A 25,728-nucleotide genomic window follows, 5' to 3' on the forward strand; every position below is an offset into this window, starting at 1 on the left:
GGCTCTTTGCCTTTTTGTGTGCCTGTAAGTTTGGTGAAAGACATGATGTCCCAGAAAAAGCCACCAGGGTAAACAGGCCTTTAATAAGAGACTGACTGACAGGGTGTGTGGGAGAGGAAGTGTCCACTCCTGTAGTTAGGGCTCCAATTTTTGGTTAGCCAGCACCCCTGGACTTTGAACTTCCCTGGTTCTTTTCCATCTTTTTTTTCCCCTCTTAATGTGGGTCAGGATGACTGGAGGGGTGGAGTTTGACATTTTCTCCCTCTAGTAGGTTAGGGTCTGGTAAGGACACGCTGGCCACTTTCTGACTGGCCACTTGCTCCTGAGGCAGACCTTGTGAGGAAAAGCAGAAGAGTCTGAGATGTTCCTTTTCCCTGCTCCTTCCAGAACCACATGGAATTTTTCTCCAGTATTTACTGCAAGGGCTTAGTAGACTTGGAGGTAACACCGGGGTTGTTGGAACCTTTCTGTGGCTGGGTTCCCAGAGTCATCCACTCAGACCATCCAGCAGTTCCCCAGTGATAGCTCAGGTTTCCCTACCCCAGCAGTGGTTTCCTGGGAGGCTTCTCTACATGGATTTCTGCATCTGCCCTTTTATGTCTCCAATGTTGAGGGCCACATTCTGCCCTGTGACCAGACTTCCTTGCTGAAACCAAAAAGAATTCTTTTTTTTTTAAGTTTGTTTAGATTTTTAACTATTGTTAAACAGAGTGGCAACTCCTAAACTCCTTACATGGTGACCATACACCAGAAGTCAGAGTGTCTGGATCATTTTTTAAATCAAACTGACTTATATTTTATGTTCTAATTTCAGAAAGAAAATCATTGTGCTCTGTATAATGTGTTATTTAATCATACCCATTTAAGTGATCAGAATATAGACATGCAAGTAAAGAAAAAGCAGATCAATTGGGGTGATTTAAAAATTTAGACTCCAACACCAGAATTTTTAAGTGGTTGTTTTTTAACAAAAGAAAAATACTATTATAGAAACATTCACATTTTACAAACCATTTTTCTTATACAGTCTTTAAAATTTTAGATAATGTTCTTTATCATAAAAAATAGTCTATTGATAGTCACATTTAGTATCAAACCTAGTCTTTCCTATTTCATCTTTTTCAATATGACTTGGAGATGAAAATTCTATACTTCTGAAATACCTGGAAAACTGCTGGAATACAATCGACTGCAATTGTAATGAAAACAGTGTGATCTCTTTGGGAGAAACTCTCCAGGTAGAGGGTATGATTTTATTTTCTTTGAGCCTTTGGGAGTCCTTTATCTGGTCCATATACAGGCTTCTGACATAAAAGGAAGGGTGTCTAGTCTAGGGTTTTGCTTTTTTTTTGTTAACCTAGTTTAGGTTCTTGGCATAATCAGTTCAGGCCAGCTCACGAGGATGACTCTTGGCAAGTACATATGCCCAAATCACAACTTTGTCTCACTCAGATCTGCATGTGAGAGAACCCAAAGCCATGGCAGAAGGTATGGAAACCTGTTTCTATAGTCCCTGTAGGTCAGCTGTCCTGAGCACTGGCTGTATGACAGTTGCAGAAGGAACCTGGTGTGTGACAGATCGTTTTCCAAAGATGGCGGCGATAGCATGCTTTATCCAGTGTGTTCTTACAGCAAGATTTTGACAAACACCTCTCCACCCAACAATAAAGCAGTTTCTTTCCTGTTGAAACCCAGTAGCCCTTTGTGACTTCCCTGACCAATAAAGAACCACAGGAGTAATGCCATTGGATTACTGAGGCTAACTCCCCAAAATGCATGCTCTTCTACCTGGTTCCATTAGCTCAATCGCTCTGAAATTGAGCCACTGTACTATGAGGAAGCCAGAGTAGAGTGTGCAGATTCACCGCAAGAGGAGCCAGGGTCCCCAGCCCATAAGTCCCACTGAACTCCCAGCCAACAGCCAACACCAAGTTGTCACCGTGAGTCTTGTGGACAAGCTTGCCAGTCCCCAGGTGCACCTGTCCCACCAGAGAGCTGTGCAGCACTGATAAGCCCCCTTCACTCTTCTGTGCTGTTTCTGAACACAATAAGTTAATTTTTATTTAAGCCTCTAAGTTTGGGGCTAAGCTATTACATAGCAAAATGAATTGGTACTAAAAGTAAACCTTAGGCACTTAACAGAATTTGTTTATGTGTTCATGAGAAAATAAAGGATTAAAAGCTTTTTAATCCTTTGCATCAATTGACCAGCCCTTTTCTTCTGTGTATAGCCATGCCATTCTACATGGGACAGGTCTACTTCTGCATACTTTATCCATCCACTAAAGGGAAAAAAAAACAGGGATCTGATCCATGAGTTAATTTGTTCTCCAGGATAAGCTCTCTGACTTGAAGTATTCAAAAATCATCACGTCAAACAACAGCAATCTGGAGTGAAACAGGCTGATTAATAGTGAGTTTCCATATGCATCTATAGAAATTTAGCACTGTTGAACATCTTCAGGGACTATGTCTAAATTACAGTGAGCACACCAAACAACGTGACGTCAAGGGACACGTACTGCCTGCTTCACAAACACCAGTTTTCATGCCCTCCTCCCAGGATGAACATATGTGCGGGAGTGCTGTTGCCAGCCTGAGTCCAGCAGTGTCCAGCCCAGCTGAATGATGATTTCATCATTTATTAATTGTAGAGTCGGGGGATAGCATAGAGGGCGTCGCAAGCCTTCTATTTCCAAGAGGAATGAAAACTAGGAACTTGGTCAAATCCCAGGAGGTTTAATGGGATTTTTCACCCTAACTGCTTATTAGAGTCACCTGGACAGTCTCTCTCCAGATCATCCTGACTTATTGTCCTGGGATGTGGCCTAGGCATTGCTGGTATTTTTTAAAGATTCCCCAGGTGAATTTATAGCACAGCCAGCATTGAGAACTACAGGGTCTAGCAAACTGGATAGCACAGTGTTTTTCAAAACATAGACCAAGTACTAGATATGCAATTCTAAATAATAGAACATAGAAAGCTTCCACTTTCAATTTTTTTTCAATCACCGAGTTTAAGTCAAGATGAATGGCTAACTGTGGTGTTAAGTTTGTTGATAACAGTGTCTAATACATGCTAATCTCCCTTTTTAATTAGCAGAGCAAAGGTCTCTGGCTCTGGGACTTTGACAGCACTCAGCTGCTACCCATGTACGTTATCTTGGACAGTATCCATTTATATTATTTTCTACTCACTGTTAATTTCAGCACTTATTTTGGTGAGCAGACTTGTATTTAGGTCAAAAATATATATTTTCCCTATCAGTTTCCATATCAATTTTACAAAGTTAATCAGTTTCAGAAAACATCAAGTGAATAACAGAACTTCTGGTACTAGGAGGTGTCATATAAAGCTGTCCATGTGACTGTAGTGACCAAGGTATAGAAAGCACTGAGTTGAAGTCTCTGGAAGAGGCATCTTGGGATCACCAACTTCTAGTGAGCCCCTTCAGAGCACCCCCTGCCCAAAAGAGTCGAGCAGATTCTGATATGAACAGATGGCATTTAACTGCCTTAAGTGTTACCTGTTCAGACAACCAAGTGACAGTAGCTATTGTTAGTGAGAAAAATCAGCACCGTGTACCATGCTTGGTTCTGTTTCCACGCTTCCGTGGCCGCCTACATTTTCTGTTCCTTGGCCGAGCAGAGCATGTAAGGAAGGTGACCCTGAGGCGGCCATCCAGGGTTGGTGGGGGCAAGGTTTAATTTGCTTGGTCATAAATGCAGAGGCAAGTCATGTCACTGCCAATTCCTTTGGGGACCTTCACAGAGGAAAGCATCAAACAGGTTCCCGGAGGAACCTGTGGGTCGATTGCTTTCAAGGCACCTGGATGTGATTTACATGTGGTGTCAGAGTTTGGAAGGCAGGCTGCTGAAGGGACCAGTGATTAATTTGGGTGGCTCTGCAGACACAGGCTGCGTAAAGTGATAAAGAGGAGGAGACCGCCTAGTCAACCTTGCCTTCTGAATAGCCCTCGAAATGTCCTTTTCTTCTTCTCTCAAACTGGGAAATTGTGCTTCTTGGCAGTCCAGCGGCAGCATTTGTATCGAGAGTGCTTACTGGGAATTAGTGCTTACTGATAATCTGTTACCCTCCAAGTTGAGGCTGTGCTGGAGACTGTAGAGGTTCCCTGGTTCTGGAGTGTGTCCTGCACCTCCGTTCTCAGCACACGGCAGACACCACCGTGTTCCTTGACCTGCCTGTCATTAGGAATGATCTGCTGCTCGTTTCCTTTCTCCCAGCCTGGGTTATCACGTCAGAGAGCTTTCCTTTCAGTGCAGAGTGGCTTTTAAATAGCATCCCAAATTTCATTAGTGTCATCACCTCAGAAAATACAGGGGAAATGTTAATAAGATCCCCTTCTATTTAATTCAATACGCGCTACATTTCCCTTAATGTTTATGTCAAAGATGATTTGGTTTATAAATCTATTTGCTGCTTATACCCATAGCATGTTTTGAAAATATGTATTTTTTTCTAGAAGAAATGTATGTGACCAGGCAAACAAATATTTCAATAAGAAAGTGATTCTGGAGCCTGGGCAGGTGGTTTAGTGGTAGAGTATGTGTTTAGCATGTGTAAGGCCCTGGGTTAAATCCCCAAATAAAGGGGGAAATGTTTCTGGCCAAACTTAGAAATTACAAAATTACCAAAAAAAAAAAAAAAAAGTTACTCTCATTTTGATGTAAATATGAATTTGACGTCAGCTACAGTGAACATTTAATTTTCTGGGGACAGATAAAGAGTTTGTGGACTACCTGAACCCTTGACTTCCCTACCTGAAACCCACTTAGCAACCCTTTTTTTCCCTGGTAGTAGGAATTGAACCCAGTCGTCCTTCACTACTGAGCTACATCTGCAGTGCTCCCAAGCACCCCTCACACACTTTTTATATTTTGAGACAGGGTTTTACTAAGTTCCTTAGGGCCTCACTAAGTTGCTGAGACTGGCCTCCACCTTGTCATCCTCCTGCATCTGCCTCCTGAGCATCTGGGATTACAGGTGTGGTCACTGCACCCAGCTATCCCACCCTTCTTGAGTCACATACATAGACTGTGTCCTCACGTGCCTTATGGGCCTTTGCATGTGGGTATGTTTTCCTAGACTTCTGCTTACGTACCATGTCTGGGCCCACCTGTCAGTTCACTGAAACCCCAGAAATCATAGAGATTTTTCTGTTCTTTGATCTGCAGTTACACTGTGATTTGACATTGTTTGTGTATCACTGGATTACCGCCTCTCTCAGGTTGTCATCTCCATGACTATAAGGACTATTCTTTTCTCCCCTCGCCATTGTATCCCCAGCAACTAAAGCACAGTAGTTGCTTAATAAATACTTTTTAATAGGTAGTGCTTTTAAGAAGGAACTCAAATTTGTGTCACTGAGGGACTTCCATCCTGCTCCATAAGATGGTGTGTGAGTCATTGGAACAGACCTTGTCCACCACCCAGATCTCGTCTCTGAGTAAACCCGTGGTCAGCAGCACAGAAAAATGAGTTGCTTTATGGAAAACTGGGAATTACATGGCAGGTGTGGGGAGGAGGCTTTTAGAGGGAGGTTTTAAAGGAAGTCAGGATGAAGAAAAAGAAAGTGAGAACTTGACCTGGTGCCTTGCCGATCAGATCCATTCTGTTTGAAGAAAGGTGAGGAGGGGAAGAATACTAGGAAAACACTACAGACTGATTTAACTGAGAGGAAACTCCAAGCTGTTTTTCACTCAGACAATTATTAGTGTGCCTAAAAATTTATTGAAAGGTTATTAGTGTTATAACCTACTTTATTTGAATTATTTTATACACTAAAGAATAAAAATGTTTCTAAATATATCTATTATGCAATCTCATTATTAAATATTTAATAAATATTAAATAAATATTAATAAATATCCAAAAGTGAGAAACACTTTTGGAGGTGCCCTACTGGTTTACTACACTTTTGACAAATTTTACTTAGAATTTCCTGGGCAGTCTTCTCCCACCCCCTTTATCACAACTACCCAATGAACAACTGTATTCTCTAAGAGTGGCAACTTGATGGAGAAGAGTTGGTTTGACATAAGTGAATCTTCCTTTGGAATTTTTTTTTTTGGGGGGAATGTCTGAAAATAATTGCATCCTGATAAGAAACAATGGGATACACTAATAGCCTTGTAGTTATTATTCTTAAATGTTTAATTCCAAGAAGGAGATTGGAGTTAAGAATCACTGTCCTGTTGCTTCACTGCTTTGGCCTGTGGTCCACTGAAAGCTGAGCACTGAGCAGCATAGCCCTACTTAATCATAACTGGCCTTGGGCAGTGATCATTCTCTGCCCCAAATGCACACATTGCAAGTCTGTGGTTAATGGCATGGGTCATGTGCATGGTCCATGACCCATCAGTCCCATTCCTTAGTTTGTCCCCCGTGGAAAGCCATGTGTGTGTCTACCTAATAGCCCAGTGGATTTCCACATAAAGAACACATGGAACTTGATCTTCGTTCCAGAATCCCCCATGGTGCTCCAATTCAGAATACCTACTCCTTCCAAGGTAACCACAATCCCCACCTCTCAGATGGTGAGATTAGACTCATGTCCCCTTTTCTCTCTGGTTTGTATCCTTTATGTTTAGACTCAGCCATGTGGATCTATGTATATAGTTTTTTTTTCATTTTCATGGTCTAATAGTATTCCCTTAAATGATTATACCACTAATTTATTTATCAGTTTTACTAAGATGGACATTAAGTTGTTTCTGGTTTTCAGCTGTGTATATCTTGTGGTAGACACACACACACACACACAATTCTGCAGGATAAGTATGTTCCTAGGGGTGGAATTAGCGGGTGATAGATGATGTTTATATACCCTGCCTTGGTGGAGACTTCCAAACGGTTCTCCAGAGGGGTTGCCCCCATTTACACTCCCAGCAGCATGAGTACAAGTTCTGGTTCCACATCTTCAGCAGAACTTGAAAATCCCCATCTCCATCACTTTGCCTCTCTCCATACATGGTGCTTGCCCCATGATGCCCTTTGACCTGAGTTGAACTTCCAAGTTTGCAAATGGAACCTGCTTCCCATGTGCATTCCTTGTCACTCTGGATTGGGTTTACATCCTGGAGAACAAAGGTCACGTGTCAGACAGGGCTTGGTCCTTGAGTGAATCTAGCTTAAGAAGGACCGAATAAACTTCTGTTAAGGTGCATCTTCTACACAGTGATGCATGAAAAGACAATAGATGGGGGCGGAAAGGATTAGATAAGGTACAATATAAATACATGTTATTGAACTGGCAAAAATTAAATTTTACTTTCATGTACATATTCATCTGCTCAACTCCTGTTTGGTGATAAAAAAAAAAAGGAAGAAAAGAAATAAATGGCTCCTATTGTCTATATATTTTAGTTACTTGCTTCTTTTTGCAATGTTTTTTAGGTTTAAAATTATTTTGGTTTTGGTTCCTTTTTGATACATTACAGTAGAATCCATTTTGATATAATTATACAAGCATGGAATGTGTCTTATTCTAATTCAGATGCCAGTACCTCTCCCTCCCCTTCTTTCCCCACCCCTACACCCTCTCTCTATTTATCTTTCTGTTGTTTACCCATAATTACTTTATTTTTTTTAATTAATTTCTTGTGAATGTATATGATGGTGAGATCCACTGTGGTATATTCATATAATTAAAAATGGTGTTTCCTTGGAATGTAAACCTACATTTCTTTAGGAAAGATAGTTGGATTTCTGTGACCCAACTAATTCATTTCTGTCTCTTCACTCATACCTGAAGTCAGTAGAAGCCACAATTCTGATATCAAATACTCCACTACTCCATCAAGAGACAAGACCAGCAGTGTGCTGAAATGGTATATCCAGATACCAAAGACACAGGAAAGTCCTATTAAAATTCTCTTTTGCCCAACTGTTTTCAAAATAAGCAAATAAAGGTTGGGAGAATAACAGCCTTACCCCGATGTCTTGGCAACATTTAATGTTAACCGTTTTTTACTGAAAATTAAAGATTTCTATAGAAATGATAATCTCCCTCTTGTGAGTATATGGAACTCATAAAACCTGAAGAGTTTTAAAGGTCAGCAAGCATTGAGGGTTTCGTCCTGGGGATAAATTTCTAAATAACCCTGAGGAGAAAGAGAGGGAGGGAGGGAAAGAAGAAAGTTCAGCTTGTGGAAAGTAAAATGTGCAAACTTCACAGTATCCGGATTATCTTTTAATTGTGGCCATCAATCAGCTCACATCTGGTCTCTCCCAGTGCTCACGAAGTTCTGTCCAAAGCCATATGATCCAACCAACAGAGAATCTGCGGCCCATTAAGAATCTTCAGGGTGGGGAGGGATATGGAAGGAAGTACCCTGTAGGTGGTTTTAGGAAATTACCTAAAAATAGGATAACAGATCCCCCTTCTAGCAAATTCTAGGAAAACCCAAGAGTAAAGCTATGCTTTTAATTAACAAGGTAAACGCTGCTGTGCCTGTACCAGGTCAGGCATCAACTGCTGATCCTTTTCAAAGGGCTTTGCTCTCCAAATTATTTTATTTCAATCCACATTTTTACTAATGAATGAAACCGACCTGCAGTTAGTCATTTTATGAACATGATTTTATATTCTCTTTAAATGAAGATCGTTTAAAATTGAGCATTTAGAAATATATTTGCTCCGTTAATTGGTGCTGGGGGATGCCAACAAATGTCTTCATGGATAGCTGATATTTTTAAGGTTTAAAATGTTTTCATTTCTTCTTATTGAGGGGGTTCATACTGGCTGTTCCTAAAGTTCTGCAGCTAAGGAATTAAATGGCATTAGTCTTTTTAAGCTCCAGTGTGTTCAGAACAGTGTTCAACTGTGGTAATCCCTGTGTCGCGCTGCATTTATCTCCCACTAGATACCTAAATGCTTTCCGCTTCTTCTCAGGCAGATAATTGCAGTGGGGTTGGAACCAGAGAAAAGAGTTGAGCTAGTGCTGAGCAGTGGATATAAAAAGAAGTGTCACCCTGGTGGAAGTAAATAGACTCTGAGACTATAATCTCTGCCCTCATTTATTTTTGAAACCATAAATGCCCAGGGGAAAGCTAGTCATTTATTTGTCTGCAGAAATATCTGTCTGCAGTCATGTATGGTTTTTAACTTGGTGTTATTTCCGTACCTTCCTTATAGCATCTTCTGTCTAGTATCACTTTAGGTTTCACACTAAATACGGATTTTTGTCGCCATAGTCTCCAAGATTCTTTGTGTTTTAAAAATAACGGTGTGTCTATCACTGGTTTTCCCAACAGAGTTCGTCAGGTGACCTAATGATCAGAAACATCCAGCTGACACACAGTGGGAAGTACGTCTGCATGGTGCACACGGGCGTGGACAGTGTCTCCTCTGCCGCCGAGCTCATAGTGAGAGGTAACGGGAGGCCTCCCGGGTCCCCTGCCCTCACATCTTACCTCACCGTCTCTTACTGGAGGAAGAGCCATGATGAGAGGGCATGTGAGCATGCAGATTGCAGTATTGATTCCGGTCCTCCTCCTGCCAGCAGATAGGACAGTTCAGATGAGTGTCGATTCAGAGAAACAGGATTCTTGACTCTGCCCTCATGGTGACAGGGACTGCAAAATGTCTGCCAAACTGACATGTTCTTCAGCATGCCATGCATTCAGCATATGTATTAAACAGGAGAGAGAGTATCCTGTGTGTGCGTGTGTGTGTGTGTGTCCTTCTAAAGACCAGGGTTATGTATTCAGGATGCCTGAGAAAATTTGCCAACCTGAGCTACTGTCCAGAGTACTGATTTGCTGCTGGACTGAAAAGTGACCAGAGTGAATCATGAACTAAAACATGAATCAGATAAGGAATTGAGAAGTACGAGGTGCACAGTAGGTATAAGGGAAGGTCATCCCACCCAAAGCCAGGGCACGAAATTTGGAAGGAACAGGGGTTCTCCATGCAGTCATGATGGAGTGTGGTTTGGGGATCACAACACCCATCCAGAGTTAAGATCTGACAGTGGAAATATGGGAGAGGGCTGTCATTACTAGGCGCTTGGCCTTTATCACCAAGTGCTGTCTAAACTGGACCACATGGGGGCCCCGAAGTGGTCACGGGACGTACTCTTCACTTTGGCGGAAGGGGATGACAGTGGTGTGCATACTCACCTTCCTTAGGTTCACCTGGACCACCAGGAAGTGTGAAGGTAGAAGAAATCACTGACACCACAGCCCAGCTCTCTTGGAAAGAAGGCATGGACAATCACAGCCCAGTTATCTCCTATGCTATCCAGGCCAGGACACCTTTCTCTGTGGGTTGGCAAACTGTGACAACAGGTAAGAGGAGGGACAGCCACCTCTCCTGCTTAGGAATGGATTTCAGGTCCTGGCCGGGCACTGTAGACCCTGACCTCTCAAAACCGTTCCTTTGTAGTGCCTGAGATCATCGATGGAAATACACACACAGCTACTGTTGTGGAGTTAAACCCCTGGGTGGAATACGAATTTCGGGTTGTAGCCAGTAACAAAATCGGAGGTGGAGAACCCAGTTTACCCTCAGAAAAAGTAAGAACTGAAGAGGCAGGTTAGTGTTTCTGTTTTCTGAGTAACGGGTGAATAGATCCCCCTGGGTATGCATTTCTAGTTCCCTTGGTCTCCAGGCCAGTGGGGGAATCTGCATCTGTAACCCAGTGTCACAATTATCTGATCTTCTAATGAAATTTGCCATATGGTTTTTGTCGAAAGAAATGCATGTAAGTGACTCTGAGGTAGTGTGACATTTCCAAGAGTTCAGCCCCTCTTAAACCATCATTAGTGCATGTTGAGTGAATATGTTTATGTCACTTACGGTTATAATTACCATCTGACATCGTTACCCTGTTAGCAGGGAAGAGCTGTTTTCCTTTATAACAAGCATTGACAAATTGGCAAAACAATGGTATTTGGAATTTTTGCTGCTAGGAAATCTCATTCTGTCACCAAGCTCAATGAACAAGAACAAGCTTAAACAATTGACAGATAGTATATTTTGGCCTCTCAACTGTTCAATTAAGAAAGAATTATTGTAATTAATTTCCATGCAAGGCAATTATTAATATAAACTGCTTTATGATCCTAAAATTATCTTGATTTTAAGACTTAGGATTGGAATGTATAGCCAGCATCACATTATTGAAGCAGCTGATGGGGCCCAAACTTCCCTTTTCATAATCTGCATATTAATTAATATTAACTGATATGATATTTGAAACGGCAAGCATGTCACTGTAGGAATTAACTAAGTCAAGATGAGCGTCAGAGGCTATGTTTCAGCGTCTTAGTGATGCAGTTTGATCAGGACCATGCATATGATGTGCGTGGCCGGTGACAGGAGACAGGGCCCAGGCCTGCCTGCAGCCTGCTCATTTGTTCACACAGCACGTATTCAGGGAGTGTCTACTGTGTGCTCAGCACTTTGCAGATGTTGCAGATACAGCGATGGGCATGACAAAGACCTACCTTCAAAGAATTTATATGCTAGCTGTGTCATTGCGGTTACTAACTAGAAAGTTCTCAGCCTAAGTGTGAAAGTCGATGCCTGCCTGAGGTTTTTAAATACCTCCTACTAGGATGGGAGGGTCCCAGTTTGCATCCTTCCTCCACAAAGCCAGTGTTGTTCTGAGACTCTGTCTCTTCTTGAAATAGTCACAAGTTCAGGGTTGATTCTGGACTGGTTTCCCAGCATCCCTGGCAAGTCAATTTTCTATGTCTTATTAGCCTTCACACCAGTTGCAACATACCTCTCAATTAGGTTTCGTTTTTATTACTGCTTGAGGGGTTTTGGATGTTTTATAATTTCATGTAAAATAAAATTATTTGACGACCTCACCAAGATCTTGTATAATTCCATGCAAATATAAATTATGTTGATGATGTTACCTAAGGCATATGTAGAAAAGCACATATAGATGTGCCAATATACATGTATGTAATATGTACATAGGTGTGTATGTATAATGTGAAAATAGAGAGCTCTTTCACTATGTTAAAAGCAACAGCAAGACTGCTTTCAGATAAGTATTGCTACATGCAAAGAGGTTTCATCTCTTTCTCTCTGACCCACACAGTTCCAGAAGTGCCTCCTTCTGAAGTCAGTGGAGGAGGCGGAAGCCGGTCTGAACTGGTGATCACCTGGGATGTAAGTGTCCAGCAGCGCCTCCCTCATCACAGTCCTCCTGGCCTCCCGGGTGGCGTTGATGCTGGCGGTGGTGCTGCAGGGCTGGTGCTGATGGCGGGGCTCATAGTGGTGCTGCAGTGATGCCGGTGCTGGCAGCACTGCTGGTTCTGGTAGTAGTGGTACTGGTGGTGGTTCTAATGGTAGTGCTGGCGATGCTGGCAGTGGTGCCATAGTGATGCTCCTGATGCTATCAGTAGTACCAGTAGTGATGCTGATGCTGGCGGTGGCACTTGCAATAATGCTGGTGGCACTAGTGCTGGTGGCGATCATGGGGGTGGTGCTGCTGATGCTGACGGAGGTATTGCTGGGGGTGCTGGACTCTAGTGATGGCAGTGCTAGAGGTGGCACAGGGGTGCTGCTGCTAACGAGATGGATGCTGCTGCTGGTTCGTACAGTGCTGGTGCTCGCGATACTGTGGTGGAGGTGTGGTGCTGTCCTTGGTGCTTACAGTGGTGATGCTGCTCATGGTGCCATAGTGGTAGGGTTGGTGATGGTGGTGATGGTAATGGTGCTGGTGACGTGGAAGCTGGTGGTGGTGCAGTTGTAGTGGTGGTGCAGTTGGTACTGGCTCTTTTGGTGGTGGTTTTAGTGGCATAGGTTTTGATAATGGTGCTGGGGATACAATTCTTCATGGTGGCACCTGTGGTGCAGATGGTGGTTGTTCTGGTGCTGGTGCTGCTGGTGCTGATGACACAGCTGGTGGCACAGGTGCTGCTGCTGGAGGTGCTGGAGGTGCTGGTGGTGCATGCCCTGGTTTTGGTACTGGTACTGTTGATGGAACTTGTGCTACTGGTTCTGATGGTTCCAGAGCTGGTGGCACTGGTCCTGGAAATCGTGGTGCCCGCATTGGTGCTACTGGTGGTGCTAGAAGTGGAGCTTGTGTTGTGGTTCTGATGCTGGTATTGGTGGCGGTGCTGCTGCTGGTAGTGGTGCTATATATAAGCTGCTGCTGCTGCTGCTGCTCATGACGAGGTTGCATTGGTGGCCTTCCTGCTGCTGCGAGTAGTATTGCTGTCACTGCTGACAGCGGTATTGTGGCTGTGCTGCTGCTGGTAGCACTGGCAGCAGATATTTCAGTGCTAATCAACGTTCCTGTCCTTTTGCAAAAGTTTCCTTCTTTCATTCTTGGAACATTTATATATTTAAACACCGAGACATAAAGATAGCAATTTGTCCATGTCACCTGACTGGTAAACAGAAAGCGAGAGTCAAGTCCTGGTTGCTGACTCTTGAGGTGCTCCAGAGCTCTCCCTGCAGCCCTTACTGTCCCACTGATGATGTGACACATGGCAGCGTTGCTTGAGTCTCTGTGTCTTTCTTGGCCGTCCTCTCTCATTCTTTGCTTTATGTCATAGTTAGGAGGAAATTGTAGTTAACATGTATAAAATGAGAAGGTACTAGTACTAAAATTATCTATACTAATTGAAGATGTTGATAAACAAATAAGCAATCATGAGCTCACAGTGGAATGCCAGTAGAATTTTTGGCATGACTTTCGACAGCCTTGAGTTTAGTAAGTTGTATTTACTCTACTTTATTAGCTCCTTTGTGCTTATTCACTATATCAAGGTGTGCTTTCTTTCCATAAAATCAACACTAGGGATGTGGTAATTTTTATTTGACTTAAAACATCGGGTGCGTTAGACTGAAAGTGTTATTAGAAACTCAGACGTGGACTAAGACACCCAGATGTCAGATGTTCACAAAAGCCTAGCTCAGTACCTGGATGCCTGTGAGTGAGGGTCGTATGTCTCTTCAGACGCAGCTGGCTCAAATGTGCCCCGTGTTTCTCTTCTTTTTATAATTCTGACTTGATACAGTGAAGGTCATTATTTGATAATCCATGGGAAACACTAAGGATGAGGACTCATCACTTTGCTTTGCCCTTGCCATAAGGGTGACAGGATGTGTCTTTCCTTTACAGCCAGTCCCCGAAGAGCTGCAAAACGGTGAAGGTTTTGGGTATGTTGTTGCTTTCCGCCCTCTTGGGGTTACCAACTGGATCCAGACAGTGGTGACATCCCCTGACACCCCGAGATATGTCTTCAGGAACGAAAGCATCATCCCATTTTCACCCTATGAAGTCAAAGTGGGTGTCTATAACAATAGAGGTGAAGGCCCGTTTAGCCCCGTGACCACAGTGTTCTCTGCAGAAGAAGGTACGAGAAACAAGTTTGTAGCTCAGTTAACTAGTTGTGCTCAAACCTGATTGGAAAATTCTGGGTGACTTCAGGTGTATTTTTTTTCAAGACAACAATAATCAAAGTTGTAGTTATATTCCCAGTGCAGGTCATAGAGATGGGCCATAACTGACTTGAAGTGTAAGACTCCACAGATAGGGGGTGTAACATTTGGATACAACCCTGTTCTTCTTGGTGGAAGAATAAGACAGTCCCTGGGAGCTACCCTAGTCCAAAGTTGTGTAGTGGTTTCTACAACTGAGAAAAGGTCATTAGCAAGATGGAAAGTGAGGGGATGGTGGTGTAGAATGCGCATCTTTGAGAGACATGAGCATCCTTCGCTGCAAGCTCATCACGTCATTTTGCTGTGTACCCAGGCACTTCACTCCTAGCCCGTGAGTCATTCTGCCATCTTTTAAATCTTCTCCACATTTTGAGACATCTCAGGAGCACTGTAGAAAATGATAGCAAAATTAGGAGAATCTTACAAAATCACCGCTTTATAGATGACATCTGCTGAATCTGGGCCATCTCATGCAGTTCTACCTCACAAAGATGTCAGGGGCTAACACGGATTGCATGGTTACCATCTGCCAGGTGTTACCTAATTAAAATTTTCAAATGAAGAGTCTCCTATTTACAAATGAGAAAATGGCAACTTGATGAAAGAGATGAATAAATCTCCCCAAACTCAGGTAGTAAGCAGTGGAGCCAGGTTTTTAACCCAGGCCTAAGCATTCTGAGTTCATGCAATATATTACAATGTCTCTCCTACCCTCAGAACCAGCAGTCAATTGCAAAAAAAATAAAAGGGGGTTCACCATTGTGATTCCTAAAAATAGACTACATATTTCTGAGGACTACCACCCTATTCTTGTCTTTTCATTTCCTATTGAGTTCTGAAAAGGATAAAAACAGGTGTTATAGACCCCTTTGCAAAAGAAAGAATCTTGCATTCATAGCTGGACCCCATGTCTAAAAGCTTCCAAGAATTACAAGGGCAGGTTATGGGTCTGGACAGTGATGGAAATTAGCCAGCGAGACTTCAGACACTACCTACCCTCAGCATCCAGGGCCTGAGAACTGGCCGTGGGAAGCGGGGAGCAGACAGCTCTTGACTCACTCTTGTACCCCTCACTTCCCTTCTCCTGAACTGTCCTTGTCCCACTGAGGAGCTGACCAAAGGGCTGTCTGTTCAAATATAAGAAAGGTATTTAGCTTACCTAAGAAAAAAGTGAGGGACTTATTGGAAATATACTCAGACATTTCAGTGAATCTAAGGAAGAATTTATCACTGAGCCTTATGAGATACCCATAAATCCCCAAGACTGTTTATTATAAGGGGATGTCCTTACTGTGGATCACATGGGCATGTCTACCTACTCCTTCAAAAGAGTCAGTATCCAGTTTCACGCTGCACCCTGTGGAATTAGGCACTCACTGCTTACTGAGCAAATGAACTTTACTTGAACTTGATTTTGACTTTGTTTGACCCAAATAAATAAATAAATATGTAGCATTTGTAGATATAGGAGTTTCCAAGCAGCTGGTGTGGGGTTAAGGGGAGGGAAATAATACAGGGTGAAGGGAATAGAGGGAAGGAAGGGGAAAAAAGAAGAAGATACCAAGAAAGAGGTACAAGGGAGGAATGCCTAGGTTGCTGTGGTCTCTGAGCAAGGAAATCACTGTGGCTATGTCGCCACCTCTTCCTCAGAAATAGATCAGTGTCAGACGAGACTGGGCACATTCAGTGTGGTATGTGTTGGCATAGATATGGTGAAAAAGGCCCACTCATACATTGCTGGTGGAGTTGCAAATTGGTGCAGCCACTTTGGAAAGCAGTATGTAGACTCCTCAAAAAACTTGGAATGGACTCACCATTTGACCCAGCTATCCCACTCCTCAGTTTATACCCAAAGGACTTGAAATCAGCATAATACAGTGATGCAGCCATATCAATGTTCATAGCTGCTCAATTCACAATAGCTAGACTGTGGAATCAACCTAGATGCCCTTCAATTGATGAATGAATAAAGAAACTGTGGTACATATACACAATGGAATATTACTGAGCCATAAAGAAGAATAAAATTATGGCATTTGTTAGTAAATGAATGGAGTTGGAGAATATCAAGCTAAGTGAAATAAGCCAATCCCAGAAAACAAAGACTGAATGTTTTCTCTGATAAGTGATTGATGATACATAACTGGGGCAGAGGTAAGAGAATAATGAAGGAACTTTGGATGGTGTAGAGGGAAATGAGAGGGAGGAGTGGGAGAAGGAAAGATAGTAGACTGAGACAGAATTACCCTATGTACATGTATAATTACATGAATGGTGTGAATCTACATTGTGTACAACCATAGAAATGAAAAGTTGTACCCCATTTGTGTACAGTGAATCAAAGTGTAGTCTGCTAAAAAAAAAAATAGATCAGTGTCTGTATTTTCAAGACCTGGTTCATGTTTTCAAATATTTCTACAGAATAATTATAAAAGTTTCACTTATGTTAAAATGCTTTTTCAAAAATAGGGACTTCAAAAGATTTTTTAAATCAACTGCAGAAGTTATCATTATTTTTCAATTTCTATTCCTACACAGAGCCCACAATAGCTCCCTCTCAAGTCTCTGCCCACAGCCTGTCCTCTTCAGAAATCCAAGTGTCGTGGAGCACCATTCCTTGGAAGTCGAGCAATGGACATTTACTTGGCTATGAGGTAAACTAACTCCTGCTTGTATGTTACCACACTACCTTGTCTCCTTTTACTCCAGCTTCCTAACAATGATAACTTAGGTGAACTCTGTTCTGGGCTGCTCTTTTCTTACCAGCAAATTGTGCCATCTAATTATTAGTGCTTACCAAATTTAACTCAGCCAGGGAAATGAATGTCACCTTAGTCAGGTGGAAAAGGAACAGTGACTATGAAAGGCAGTCATGTGTAATGTGGGTCAGATCCTGTGAATGGGTTGACTGAAAACGGAGGGTAAGATTGAAATGTATTGTTCCACGGATGGCTATATCCCTAGAAAGTCATCTTCCTCCAGCTGTGGTCTTACGTCCTGGATGGCTTTAAGTTGAGAGATTGTCTTCCCAGTTCTGGATGATTCAGCTGCCCATAACATCATTATTGTTTCCAGAGACCTTGGTGTTTGGTGAAATAAGATGAAATATATGAAAGAGAGGGCTACATAAGACCAAATACATGAAGGTAGGAATAGGTCACCCGAGCAAGAAGTGTTTGAGGAAGAAGGATGGCCAGTCTTTATAGATGTCCAGATAGTAGGAAGGTTTCACCAGGACTTCAGAGGGAAAGGAAATGAATGGAGAGGCAGTGAGAATATTCCAGGTTGAGCACGGCATTTTGGAGAAGTAAAGGAGTAGAGGCCTCCAAGTTTCTGCTGAAGTGGGTGACTACAGAGGCACAGGAGGGCAGGTCACGGATGGCTTTGAATGTAAGAAGAGCCATGAGGACTGGACCCCATATTTCGTAGGGAGCGTGGAACCAAGATGAACATGAGTGAGATAAACATGTTCGAAGATTGATCCAACAATGCTGTTGTAGAGGCCACGGTTGAGACGTCATCCCCACCCGCTGCCGGCTCCTTAGGAAACTGTCCTCATGTGTGACTTCTGATGCAGTGGCAGACTTACATGGCCACAGTTGCATGACACAGCCATGGACCCCTCCACTCACAATACAGTCCCCAGAGTTTGTACCCCGGGGACCACATGATCAAATCAGTGCATCTGTGCACAGGGAGCTGAGCCAGTTAGATTCTTGTGTGAGATACTTAAGTAAGCAATACAGAGATTACAGTTCATGAGAGTAATGCGGTCACATGTCAGATCTGTAGCCATGTTCACATGTATTAGGCCTTCGGTGAGTAGGAAAAAGTAGGTTGCAGAGATGAGATAGAGCAGATGTGTCCCCACTTCACCCTCAACAAAGAAAGAAACAAGGTCCCTGCAACCTTAAAAGAGCAAAATAGAAGAGCTGACAATTGCCAGTTCTCAAGTGGACTCGTTGCATCCATTTTCATATTGCCTTGTCCTTCTTGACAGTAAGTCCCCTTTCTATTTGAACAGCTTCGAGAGAGATTCTGTTCCCTGTAACCACACAGCATTACTTTGAATAAATATTATCAAATGAAGCAGAGACAACAATGGAGCAGCGAGGCTCAGCACATAGACCATGAGGCTTCTGTCCTGCAATACCTGAATTTGTCATTGCAATTGAGCTTCCAGTTGTTGATTCTTGGTTTTATTTCTAAGAATCCAAATAATAAATGCTGGCAAGGATGTGGGAGAAAAGATACACTCATATATTGTCAGTGGTACTGCAAATTACTACTAACCAATTTGGAAAGCAGAATGAAGATTTCTCAGTGAACTAGGAATAGATCCACCGTGTGACCCAGATATACCACCCCTTGGTATTCAGTCAAAAGAACTAAAATCAGCATACCACAGTGATATAGCCACATCAATACTTAAAGCAGTTCAATTGGTAATAGACAAGATAGGGAGCAGCCCAGGGGCCCTTCGTCAGATGAATGGATAAAGAAAACGTGGAATGTGTATACAATGGAGTTTTATTCAGCCTTAATGAGGAAAGAAATCATAGCATTTTCTGGTAAATGTGTGGAACTGGAGAGCACCATGCTAAGTGAAATAAGCCAGACCTAGAAAGTCAAGGGTTGAATGTTTTCTCTCATGTGTGAAAGAGGGAAAGGAATTAAAGAAATGAACACACATGGTGCTCCTCTATCAGGGAGTGGGACTGAGATGCATGCCCACTACGAATAACTGCCCTTTGTGAACCATAATGTCAGGGTCAGAATTCCCAGTCTGGTTGTGCCTTGCAAAATACTTGAGAGAAATAAAGGGGAGGATGCGTCGAGAGGATGTGGGCTTATGAGCATTGTAGGGGTCCTGACAGTTGCTGGTCCTTCATGCAGAGCATGAGTGCAAAGTGATGCCAGTTTTTTACCATATAAATTTAAAGTGGTAAGGACTCATTCAGTTACAGATATTCTATACGAACTGGAATGACACCACCCCGGCCATGTTGGGAAAGGCTAATGGAGTGAAAGAGAGCTACAGTCTAAGAATCCTCGTAGAGACCCATATTTTATTCTATGCCATTTTGGAATTAGACAATCCTGCATTCAAAACCGGTAGCTCACTATATAAGTTCCATAAGGGACAGGGATTCTGTGTGTGTGTTTAGTACATCTCCCAAGTTCACAGACTAATAATAGCTGGCATATGGATGGCGTGCACAAACTGTGTGTTGGTGGAATAAATGCAGTTTGGGCCTTGCTGTCTCACCGCTGCATGTCCTTAAGCAAGTTACTAGAGCTCTCCAAGGCTCAGTTAAAATAGAGTAACAGTCATCCATAACTCAGAGCATCATTTGAGAATTGCAAGAGATAAAGCAGCCATTGTTAAAACGGCCCCAAGAGACACGCAGCTTCCACTTTCTTCTGTTTAGATATTGGGCTTCAGGGTGAGATTTCATTGAAAGAAAAAGAAGATTGAAAACCAACAAAGGAGTATAGGAATACTTTCTACCTTCCACAATGGCAGTACACACCCCCAATGGCTCTGTGCCTGTTGCCATTAGGGTCAGAGGCAAAAGATGAGAAGAAAACGGAACTTTTCTTGGTATCTATTATGGGTTAAGATGCATTGCATCTTGTCTGTTTGTGTAAAGAGTAGCAGATAAAATATCCAAAAGTAGCATGAATACTGTATTGACAGGAAATACAATGATTGAAAATTTCTTCCCCAAGTGCTTGGTATCCATGAAGAGAAAGAGAACAGGCCTAGAAAAAGATGTACTAATTGGAAAAATCTCAAATAATTTATGTAATTCTACCAAGTTAAAAATATGTCTTTTGTTAGTTTCAGCAATTATTTCAAAATTAACCTAGAAAAATAAATGACTTAGCAGAGTATTTAATTATCAGTCCTGTGGCTAACTTTGTGGGTTGCATTTTCCCCAGTTTGGCTTTAAAATCGTTAATATCTCCTGCCTTTCTCTCATCTTGGCATGAGTTGATCGTGTGCCTGGCGACATGCTGAGCTCACATCATCATTAGCATCTAGACTAATTTTCTTTCTCATTTGACCAAGCAGTGGTTGAGCTCATTTCCCTAGACTCCAATTTATTTCATCTGCTGTGCCTTTAAACTCAGGCTCAGATCTTTCCTGGTGCCCTTTTGGATAGGAACAGGAGAGGCAGACCTGAAAAAGAGAAGCTAGAGCCATTAAGTTCATGGAGAGTGGGCACCAGAAGGAGACGGCACCAAAGTTCCTGCCTGGAAAATACCATGTCTTTAAAGTTCTCTTGTGCTTTGAAAAAATAAGCTCTAGTTCACAATAATCTGTTTCCTATTTCTGTGAAGAACTCAGAAGACTCCAGGGCCCCAAACGAAAAGAAACGATAACAAGATGGGAAGATAATTGCTGATTTGATCTGTGTGAGTACATGCAGGCACTCAAGTGTGACGCTGCACCCCAAATATGCAGTGACTACCTGTCAACAAAAGTCAGACATTAGGAAAGAATAAACCTTGGGAGAACAGATTTGATAAGCAACTGAAACCAGTCACCATTTGCAAAATAATAGATTTGCGTATTTGGGGGAGACTGCATAGCATTATATTTTAGTTTTGGCAGAGGCACTTAAGAAATGTATTATAGCAGAATGCCAAACCAAAACTTTCTAGATGCCTCATCCCGCCTCCTGTTCCAAACAGCTGTACGGAATGTGCACAGCGCCTGATATTTTAATCAGAATAGAAAACTATGTTAAATATTTGAGTACCTTTTTTTTTTTTCTTTTGAGGATATGAAAATGCCACTTGAAGAAAAGCCGTGTTCCTTGAGTCTCATTCCCTGATGTCTGGCAGTGAATCCATTCACTCTGGCCTGAGTTGAATGTATACAGGAAAATTGGGTGTAGACAGTTGAGACAAACTTGCATCAATATAAGGAAGCACAGTGTGTTCAGGTGAATAAAAGGCAGACTTTGGGAGTTACAGAAGGGTTGGTGAGGCAGAGGGGAGTGGTTTCTATTACCATGGAGACAGGCAGAGAGGAGAGGGTCCAGGAAGCAGCAGGCTTCACTCTGGGGTGGGATCCTGGGGATGACCCTCACTGCCCACGTGCTGCTGTGGTGTTTGTTAGATGGTCCCTACTAAACCCTGGTACAGCACAGAGGATGCTGGAGAGTAAACATCTCAGCCTCTCCTGACTCCTATTGGCTAAATCCAAAGAGAAACCAGAGGGCAAGGTACCTCTCCCAGGGCTGAAAGCAGATAGAAGAAGAGTAGAAGACAGAACTGGACTTACCTCCCTAAAAGACCTTCAAATGCATATTTTCTGGCTTCTGTTGATTTAAATGTGCCCAATCTAATAGCTAAGCTAAAGTATTCATCTCTCTGAAAATCTGTTAGTATGCATAAAATTATTTTGGTCTATTAAAAGAGTGTTTCCAACTTAACATCTTCATGCCTAAAAAAGTTTCCATTTTTAAATACATTATTTTTATAAGATACACTTCATTTTATGTTTAAATTAAATGAAAGATCTGACGCAGTGATATTAAGGAGTACTCGCAGCAGGAACATTAGTTTGGGGAATAACCAAATTACTCACCGAAAGAGAGATTACATTTTTAGTCCTGACATTCTTCAAGTTTGTTTCTGTTTATTTGCCCAGATAAAAATATATTGACTTGTGAAATGGTTTTTTTATTCTCAAGAAAAAACTGTATTATCTCATCAGAAAATTGAATTACCAGTGTTTTATAGATGAAAAGAATATGAGAACTTGAATACCCAGCTTGGTGGATTGTTGTGGTCAGAAGGAGGGAAGCATTTTTAAACTGTTCATTAAGACTTAAGTCATTTCGTCATTTAGCAATTCCACAATACTGAGGGTTGAGTCCAACAGGCACCAATCACCTGTAGGAGATGTGGTCCAAGACCCCCAGTGGTTGCCTGAAACCACAAGCAGCAAAGTTCCACTTGTAAATTTGGCACAATAAAGAGATTAATGATAATAATTAATAATAAAATAGAATAATTATAACAATATATTATGATAAAAGTTTTATGAATGTAGTTTCTCCATGTTTCTTTGTGTCTGTTGACACCCGTCTTGCCCATCTTGAGTGAGGGTAGCTGAGCCATAAAGGAAAAACCGTGGATAAGGGGGACCTCTGTGTGTGCATGCTCCACGGTCAGTAGTGGAGCCTTGGTGATGACCAGGACACGGAGCCCCTCCCGTCCTGCATCACTGCTGTCCACTGTGTCAGGAAATGAGGTCCTTCCCTCCCAGGCCCAGTCCACTACAAACCTGGCTCAGCGACTCAGAAATGCTCAGAGAGGCAGACTGGATCTGTCCAATGCTGAGGGATGAGAAATGGTTGAGGACCCCAGTGCAGTCTAACCAGCCTCTCCTTTGCCTTTTATTGTTCCCACACTAAGTTCAGAGTTTGCAACATGAACATGCCTGCATCTTCAGTTCTGCAAAGATCTCGGCCACTTTCCCCTCTGAGGGTTGTGTTTTCCTTCCTCTCTCCTTTGGGAACTCTGTTTGGAACTTTGAATTGTGTCCTCAGTGCCTCAGCTTTGCTTTGGTAATTTTTATTTCTTTGTCCAGGCTGTGTTCTGGGCTCATTAATTCACCCTTCTGCCATTAGTCTACAGCTTAATTCTTATTACTGGTTTCATTATTTTTTTTAATCATTGTATTTTTCAGGTCTAAAAGTTTTACTTGTTATTTTTCAAATCAGGCTGGTCTTTTTCTTTATCTCCTATTGTTGTATAACAGATTCAGTCTCTTTTCTAATAGACTTGGACATTTTAGGTATAATTATTTTACAATCCGTTACTTACAGTGTGTTTAGTTGGTCTCCCATGGTCGGATCTGCTGGTTTTCTTGTTAGCAGGGTTTCTCATGTGCTTGGTAATATATGTCTCTCTGCTCACCCTTTGTAGATGCCACCTTCATATTCTGTCAACTTTATATCCACTCTTTTCTGCACAATTACATTTCCAAAGTTTGTTCCTCCAACATAGACATCTTTGCTTCTCCATCCCTGTGTTGTGGTTGTGCCCATAAAATTCAAATTAGCATAGAAATATTCTCTTCTCTGAGTTGGAGTACTTTTATTATTTAAACCCAGAACACAACTAAGAGGAAAATGGGGTATTTGTCTTTCTTATTTCTTTCTTAACTATTCCACCTTATTAAAAATATGATCTAGCCTTATAAAAGCATTTTTTGAACAAAATTTCTTGGAACGTAATAGAATACTTTAAGAAAATTGGCAATATTAGTGGCACTGCTCTGTTTCCTTGTGTTTTAGTTACATGAATAATATTATTTAGCTCTTTAAGTAAAGCTGTTAAAGAAGATTATGTAATCAATCTTCACTAACTAGTATCATGTTCAACTTTGTCACAATTTTTCTCTGTGTCTAAATGTTTCTAATACCTCTCCTCATCTAAGATCTAAAAATAAAGCTCTCCTTGGGATGCGTGCAGATTGGCTAAAGTACTTTAAAACATGCCACTATCAAGAACTTTCAAGTACTTTCTATAAATGGATTTATAAAAAGAGATTCTGCATTACCAATTATAAATTATTTTTATTTCTTCTTGAAATCAGTCTCCTAAGAACATTTTCTTAACCAGCTTGTGTTGAAGCAGTTTGATATGTCAGAAAAAGAATGACCATGCATTGGAACCTGACAAGGGAGGAGAGCGTGGGATGAGCCTGGTTTTATCACCTGACCCCTCCCTGCCTCTGCTGTCATATGGTTCATATTTATAATACCCCATCTCAGGCTGCAAGTTTTCTTTCTGGTACTTTTTATTGTAATTATTGATGGTGTATCATTCTTAGTTAATAACTACACAATGCTGTCAGGGAAAGCTTCCTATCATTTTGGGCTCATCTACACCTAACAATACACAAAGTGCTTAGTATTGGTGAGTCTCCCATATATAAAAGCTTTTAGTATCCATTAACAGGCTGTTTGGCCATGGTTTTAGAAAAGAAACCATGTATTCACTTCAATCCTACTTGTTTGGGCTTACATCCTCCCTTTGAGGTTCTTATTAAAATTAATAACTCCTCTCTCAGAGAAATTCACATAAATGCATACATGAGAGCACCATTTTATGTGAATTTAAGGGATCTTATCCTTCCACATGCACATACATATGAAGAATTTTGATCTAGTACAATGTTCTTAATATTCTTAAATGCTTATTCTTATCATTTAAGAACTTAACATTTACATTGTGATGGTGATGGTTTAAGAGAGAATTTTGCAGTTGTTCATTTTTAAAGAAACAATAAGTTCTAGTGTCTTTTGTACAGAGGACTGACATTCGTAATCATCGGTGACCCATAAGCACATTTTGTTTGATCAACACAGTGCCATTTTTGAGCCAACCCTAAATTAAGGGCATTTTACATGAAAATTAGAACTCTGCTTTCTTTTTTCTTTTTTTTTTAGAAGAACACAATGCCTTCATATATATATATCTATAGATATATATCTATATATCTATAGATATATATATATATATGTATTTCAATATGGTGCTGAGGATTGGTCCCAGAGCCTCACACATGCTCAGCACTCAGGATCAATTACTACCAGTTTCATTGAGCTCAAACTGCTATTTAGTTGTATAAATTATAAAAATTATTTCCTACTTTTATATATTGCCATCAACAGAAAAAATGAAGGCCAGAACAAGAAGGCCATAAATTTTAATAAAGACAGCATCTTTCTTTATATAAATAAGAAATATGCTTATGCTTAGTAAGAATCCAGTCTGCTGCCGTATTAACTATGTGGCCCCTGCTGTAGATCATCACATGGTAATACCAGGTCTTATTTGCATGATTTTGGTTTTGTTTTTACTTTAAAGACAACCCAAATATTCAAACCAGGCCTACAAAATGTTATGGCATGAATCAGAAGTATTGAAGAAAGTACTTTATAGTGTGAATTGGAAGTACTGAGGAAAGTACTTTAGAGTGTGAATTGGAAGTACTTAAGAAAGTACTGTGAATTTAACATACTTAAGAATGTATTTTTATCTTATTCCCTGCTTTCTTCTTCTCTTTCCCAAATAATGTCCATAAATTACGTTCATATTTTTGCACCTATATGGGTAAATCTTTAGTGTGTCTAAGACTACTTTGCATGGTCCAGAATAATGAATTATATGGAAAATGATTTAACATTCATTCATATTGAAAACCAAACCTTTTAACTGCTTTTTTTCCTCTCTAGTGTAGCTCTGCATGCATAACATTGCA

General features: G+C 41.4%; 1 protein-coding gene across 1 annotated transcript in view; it reads left to right on the forward strand.

Annotated features, from left to right (window-relative positions):
* Cntn3 (contactin 3) overlaps positions 1–25,728 on the forward strand; it is a 340,669-nt gene that overhangs the window by 302,144 nt on the left and 12,797 nt on the right. The window contains exons 14-19 of the mRNA XM_047534744.1: positions 9,278–9,395; positions 10,154–10,312; positions 10,410–10,559; positions 12,082–12,152; positions 14,116–14,350; positions 16,974–17,089. Of these exons, the coding sequence (XP_047390700.1) occupies positions 9,278–9,395; positions 10,154–10,312; positions 10,410–10,559; positions 12,082–12,152; positions 14,116–14,350; positions 16,974–17,089 (849 nt within the window). The remainder of the gene's footprint in view (positions 1–9,277; positions 9,396–10,153; positions 10,313–10,409; positions 10,560–12,081; positions 12,153–14,115; positions 14,351–16,973; positions 17,090–25,728) is intronic.

The sequence above is a fragment of the Sciurus carolinensis genome, chromosome 19, assembly GCF_902686445.1.
Source record: "Sciurus carolinensis chromosome 19, mSciCar1.2, whole genome shotgun sequence".
NCBI lineage: Eukaryota > Metazoa > Chordata > Mammalia > Rodentia > Sciuridae > Sciurus > Sciurus carolinensis.